At 38.5% G+C, this 6,532-nt stretch overlaps 1 protein-coding gene across 2 annotated transcripts in view; it reads left to right on the forward strand.

Moving 5' to 3' along the window:
* The window catches only part of COL1A2 (collagen type I alpha 2 chain), a 38,384-nt gene extending 37,384 nt beyond the window's left edge, over positions 1-1,000 (forward strand). For both annotated transcript variants that reach the window (XM_052692374.1, XM_052692375.1), the window contains one exon: positions 71-1,000. In XM_052692374.1, coding sequence (XP_052548334.1) covers positions 71-217 — 147 coding nt within the window. In that variant the 3' untranslated portion in view covers positions 218-1,000. The remainder of the gene's footprint in view (positions 1-70) is intronic.
* The last annotated feature ends 5,532 nt before the right edge of the window (positions 1,001-6,532 follow it).

Consider the following 6,532-nt stretch of genomic DNA (forward strand, 5'->3'; position numbering starts at 1 on the left):
CCAGTTAGGTGAAACAATTCTCAATTCTATGAACAATGCAATAACAATTCTAATACATCTTCTCTTGCAGAGAAAGAACAACAAATGGGGCAAAACAATTATTGAGTACAGAACAAATAAGCCATCTCGCTTGCCCATCCTTGACATTGCACCTTTGGACATTGGTGGCGCTGACCAAGAATTCGGTTTGCACATTGGCCCAGTCTGTTTCAAATGAATGAACTAAAATTAACTTAACGCCCCCCCCCAGAATTATTCTTTGTCATTTCTTTTTGTAATGAGAGCTGACTCCTTCCATTTTTTTCTGTTCATCTACTTGCTTAAACTCTGGGCGAAAGAGAAGGAGAAGAATTGATTGGAGCATTGTGCAATGAAACTTAATACAGCCCCAAAAGGACTTGGAAGTCTTTCAAGATTTAACACCTTGCTTTGGGAAATGTCAACCTTTGTAAAGAAAAAAAAACCAAAAAAAAAAAAACCAAAAAAAAATAAAATAAAAAAATCATGAAAGTTTGCACCACTTGTGGCCTTTGACTATCTTCCACAGAGGAAGTTTAAAACCACAACTTCCAAAGGTTTAAACTACCTCATACACTCAACCAAGTGTGATCCACATCCTTTGTAGGCACTTCTCCTCCATATCATATGAGTTACTTTCAGTTCCACTCAGAATATAGTGGTGCTAATTTCATTATTCCAGAGTATGTTCCAATACTTGAATTTTGATGGTGCTAGCAGCAGTTAAAGCATTACTTCTCTGTTTCTTTGAAATCTATCTCATCCCCAGCTTAAGCACGTGGATCATTTTTTCTCATCTTTGTCCTCTTCCTCCAAAATCAGGTATTTCTGCTTACAAATCTCATCTTCATCTCCAATGGATAAAAAAGAATCATCATTTCTCAAAAGAAAAAAAAAAAGAAAATGTATTTTGTATATGTGAGATGTTTAAATAAATTGTGAAAAGAAAAAAAAATAAAGCATGTCCAGTGTTCCAAAAGAAGGTATCGAATGAGTAAAGTTACTTGCTTAGGTGCATCAGCAGAAATTCACTTAGAGTGAAGAAATATTTTATAGCATTAATTTAAGAAATAATGCAGCATTCAGAGACTGCCTACTGCTGTCTTCTGACTGTAATTGTCTACTTGACCCTTCAATTCAACATCCCCTTTTGAGGAAGTCTGAGGGGAAAAGAAAAAGAAAAAGAAAAAAAAAAAAAAAAAAAAAAAAACCATGCCTCCTAGTATGCAAACTTCAAAAGTTGAAGAGATTCTTCATTTTATCTGAATTCTAAACAAAATTAATGACTAAAAGAAGGATAACCATCTCACATAAAATAGACAGAAAATGAGGGCTCTGTCTTGTGAAAACTTACTGTGGGGAGAAGTCTGTTGGCTGATGCTCTGCTGCAGTCTGTAGGCATGTACACTTCTGAAATAATGTGGAGGAAGAGTCAGAAGATCAGACTTCATTAGGCCTTTATACTTCATTCAGTTGTGTATGAAACAGATCTAGCTGCTGTTAACTTAAATAATTTACTGTCACAATGAACATGCTGAAAACCAAAGACATTTCTTGGCTGAGACCTTTTAAGATGATGCTATCATACAGTGCTTTTCTAAAAGCCTGAAATGAACAGCAGTTTCAACAGCTTTGTTTTGGCATTGGGAGGGTCTTGAGATGTGCTGGAGAGATATGCAAGAACATGAGGACAGCAGCTGGAGCAGGTAAGGGAAGAGATGAGATGAGCTTAATCAGCAGGAATCCGCAAAGAAAAGCCTGGAGAAAATAACCGGAAGAAGATCCTGTAGCATGAACACAGCACCATCCCAATGCTGGTGGGTGAGTAGAGTCCAAAAGCTGCTCTGGACAATGAAAAGAGAAATAAGCACTATTTCTAAAGGAAGTTTTTCATTCTTGCATGCAATTAATTGCTTAATGGAGAAAGGGCAAATAGGAAAACACAGCCTGGTGTGCAGCTGCTGTGAGCTCACAGCTAGTTGTGTGCTGCATACATAAAAGGGGTAATGTTTGCAGCACTGTGCTAGATTAACAATAGGGAAATTGCCATGATAAAATATAGCCTTTCACTTAAATGAGTAAAATACAGTTTAATGTAACTACCCACTGTTATTCATTGGACCATGATGATTTGTGAAGTGTTAGCATTTCACTGTCTTAGCATTTAAAAATATATACTGCTGTTGTAAAGAAAAAGAAATATTGAAATATTAAGAGTTTTCTCACCTAGATTATCCAGAAGCCAGGAATTTTCTACTGGACTGCAAAGGTAGAATTACTTTCCTGAGTCCATGTAACTCACTAGGAAGTATGCAAGCATTATTGCCAGGGCTGATAGGTGAGCTATTGCTGCCCATACCTTTGTGAGAAGGGGAAAAAAAGTGCAATACTTGTGATTTTGAAAGGAAAGGGCAAGTATTCTCTCTTTGGTCATCTTCTGATTTCTCCTGTGCTCTGCCTGATCTACTTTATGGCACTTCCTTCCAGATGAAGAATGCTCCCATTCTACTTCCACCAGCCCTTTAGTTGTACCCAAGGTCTGTGTCTTTTTTGCACCTTTGCCACTGAGGTGGGCTTAGTCAGAAATCAAACCAGAAGAGAAAAAACAGCCCCCACCTCACATTGGGTGTTAGCACCTGGACAATACTGTTCGGCTTTCGGGTTTTGAACTCATCAGAAATTACTGCACAATCAAGCATTATTCTCATGCTATGCACAGTGTTGCAGAGCTTCTTTCTTCTCCAAGGACCGTAGCTGAAAATAAGTAAGGTGAGCTGCACACAGTGCAGGGAGTCTTCATACTGTCTCATTTAAGAAATATAATGTGTTGAATAAATTTTTGGTGAAGTTTGCTTACTTATTTCTGGGAGTCATCTGCCTCCCTATGCAAATTATCTCTGCAGAATTTAATTACAAGCAGGTATGCATCAGCAGTAACCTAAGTAGACCATCAGCACAGAGAAGCTAAAACAGTAGGGTTAAAACCACTGCCGAATGCAGGGCTCAGCTGTGGTACAGCTGTAAATGGCAGTACTGGAGCATTTGGCCCAATCTGTGCTGCAGGTCCAAACACCCACCTGTGCGGCCAGTGGAAGCGTTCTACCCATCGGCTCTTCTCACACAGCCTTCCTCGGAGACAGCAGAGGCTGAGATGCTCCTGATGCCTGATGTCTCCAGTGCAAATATACTTTACGGCATCCATGATGGTTACTCAGAACTTAGCAGAAGCGGGGCTTTCTGCAGCACATGCCTTTGTAGGAACATGGCATAAGTAGGTGAAAAACGGAGGTGGGGAAAGGGAACGTGGTGAATTCAACCAATGCAGAGAGAGAAAAGAAATGATAAAACTGGAAAGAAGTTATGGAAGGGAAAATTGTAACTGTCCAGGTTTCTTCACTGGGGAGAAAAATCATGACCCACTGAGAATCATCTTAAAGATCTGCATAGACCATTTTGAAACATGAATACTGTGCTCAGGGCTATGAAAAGGCAAGTTATCTTCTGTTTCCATGATGCAGCTTTAAACTGCACCTTTTGATGTGATTTTTGGTTTGTTCCTCTGTAGTGCTTGGAGGTTTCAGACAGGCTCTCCTAGAAGCTGTTATTCTGGAACCCACTCAATCTGGTTTTACAGTATTAGAATCGTGTATACTGATGCCAAACAATGCAAGAATAGCACATTCAAATAAAGCAGTTCTCAGACACGCTATCAGAAGTGGCTTATAATTCATCTCCTTACATGCAGTCTTTGTTATTGGCTTATTAAAAAAGCATTATTTTTCCATATTGTTTCCATATACATATCAGAATCAGCCTGAATGTGCTCTGCAAAGCATATGCAAATATCTTCCACAGCTATGACTATTTCTATGCTCCTGGGCTGGAACACATTAGTCTGTTTTTGGACATTGAGTGGTTGGGTGCAGGTATTGCATGAAAAAAAATTTCTAGCCACAATTCCAGGCTTACGTATATTCTCTAGCTAATCATGAATTGATAGCTCTCATTAACCCAAACATAAGCATCCAAAGAAATACATTTGCCCTAAAGTCTAAATACATTTTGATAGCAAGATTTTGAAATCTATGTAATTCATTACAATAATTATTTCAATGTAAAAATCATATTATAAATATATATATATGTGTGTATATATACATAGAGAGAGAAAATTTTCTCATGTTGCTTTTCAAGCTGCAGAAGTTGGTTCTTTGAGTGAAATCAAACAAGTTTTCCTGAACGCCAGTTCTTAAGACCATGAGTGAAATAGCAGAATGATTCCACAAGAGCAGTGCACCACCTATTGACTCAGGCAGTCATTACTGGCCATTGAAGAGTTCCAGTGCAGCTGCTACCTGCCGTGGTTACTACCAAAATCTTTTGAGCTGTGTGGCCAGGAATATCCCAAGGGATATTTCAGCAAAATATCAGCTCCACAATTCTTCTACAAATAAACTGGCTTGCCAGAAGAACACCCATCCAACCCAGGAAAGACCCTGGCAGCAAAATGCAGCCTTATGTGGGGAATAGAAAAAAAAAAATCAAGATGAGAATACTTATAATCTAGCTTTCAGTGACTATGAAACCAAAGCAGGAGAGGCAAACTCATCTGACTGATAGCCCCTCTGTCAATTCTGTGCTCATTCAGCTCCCATGCATGGGCCTCAGTCTTTGAGCATACTCTTTGCTTTCGGAGAAGAAGACCAAGTGGAGAAACTGAAGTTTCATTTCCATTTTGAAGCTGTTTTACATTTCCCTGAACTTTGAGGATGCAGAGAAGTCTTCTACAAAACAGGAGGTGTTTGTAAGGTTTGTGTCCTCTACGTAAAGTGGAAGCACTGTCAAAGGCAACAAGCCAGACCAAAGATCTCTGCTCTTTTTATTTGCTGCTCTTTTGCACCTAGATCAAGGCCTGCATTTTTCCTTAGCTGTTGGTTCACCTCTTCAGCAGCAAAATATCTTCTTCCTTCTCCTGTATTTGAGAGTTTTTGCCTTCAGCTTTGAAATAGTTTTTAGATCCTTCTGCTTCAGCACTATACAAAGGATGACATCTCAAGAACATTAAATTCTGCCATCTACCATCAAAATATGCAGATGAGCAATGCAGAGAGCCCTATCAATTTCTGCTGAGATAGGCTGACGTAAGGCGTTGCTGAGGATACAGGCTTCAGTAGATTCACTTCATAAGAATTTGCTCAGGTTTTAGGCTTTAGGGAAAGTCATATTTTGTTACTGAAACATTTCAATACAAGTGTTTTTATAGCATAAGCAACGATATGGAATGAAAAAAATTAGATCCATATACTCCATAAACTCTCACTTGAGCGATTATTGAAGTGTGTCATCCACAGGACGTTTGAAGGTACAAGCAAACAATAACAGCTGCCTTGCAGGTTCCAGCTCACCAGGCTTTTATGAATATTTTATAGGAATGGCATAGCTACTCAGCTATCTCTTAATTCCCAGGCGATAAATCTTTGCTAAGTCTGAGGTGTGCAGATGATCCTTCTGCATGCATGTTTACATTTCAGCATCACAAAATTGCTTAGACCCATGAGAGTTCACAGCAACCCAGCGGAGAACCACACAGACAAACAGATACAGCAGAGCAATGTGAACCCGAAGGACCACTGTAATCTGCTTAAATTAAATTCCTTCTTTGCAGTTTCATCTTTAAATAATGACTCATGGGAATATTCTATTCTGTTAATCTATTGCAAATACTTGAACAGTGTTTTACTGAGCCTGAAGCTAAAATAGAGATATTTTTTCCAATGTTATGATTATCATTCATATAAGAAGTTATTTTCCTTCCTAAAACATAATTACCTTCCTAAAAACATTGGCTCCAAGTAGTACAGATCCCCTGCATTAGGTTCTATGAAGTTACAGACTGTTGCAAGATGAAAATAACTTCACAGTATGATGATTCATTCTGGCAGATTATTTTATATAGCATTATAGTATTTATACAGTGTATCTCAGTCATTTCAGGTTTCAATGTAAAAGCTACTCAAAAGAACACTGCATATTCCAACAAAGAATTAGAATACAGAAGAATTAAGATAATTCTTACTAGAGAGGTCAGATTGGCTGGAGGATCTTCCTCTTAGTGGTGAGGAAAGAGTTCTCCTCCAAAGCCTTGATCCCTCTTGACCAAAATCAAAAGATGCTACACATATTCCCACATGATCTCAGGCAAACATGCTCAGTTCCACCCAATTTTACTTATTTAAAGAAACCTGGGATAGTAGCCGTTACTCTAAAGATGCATAGTTGCATCAAGTTCAGTGAGAAATGAATTTCTGGAGACATCCTTACAAAATTGACCTCTTCCATTTCTAAAAAAGAGAATACATACCAGTTTTCTGGAAAAGATAGAGCTGACAAGACACGAAATAATTTCAAGGAAGTGTTTTTGCAGTCCAAAACAGCCCATGACAATTTTCCATCCATGGTAAAGCTTCCTGTACTTAGAGTTTTCCATTTCAGCTTTTGTCCCATAAGTAGTCAG

Source organism: Tympanuchus pallidicinctus, unplaced genomic scaffold, assembly GCF_026119805.1.
Source record: "Tympanuchus pallidicinctus isolate F22 unplaced genomic scaffold, pur_lepc_1.0 scaffold3, whole genome shotgun sequence".
NCBI lineage: Eukaryota > Metazoa > Chordata > Aves > Galliformes > Phasianidae > Tympanuchus > Tympanuchus pallidicinctus.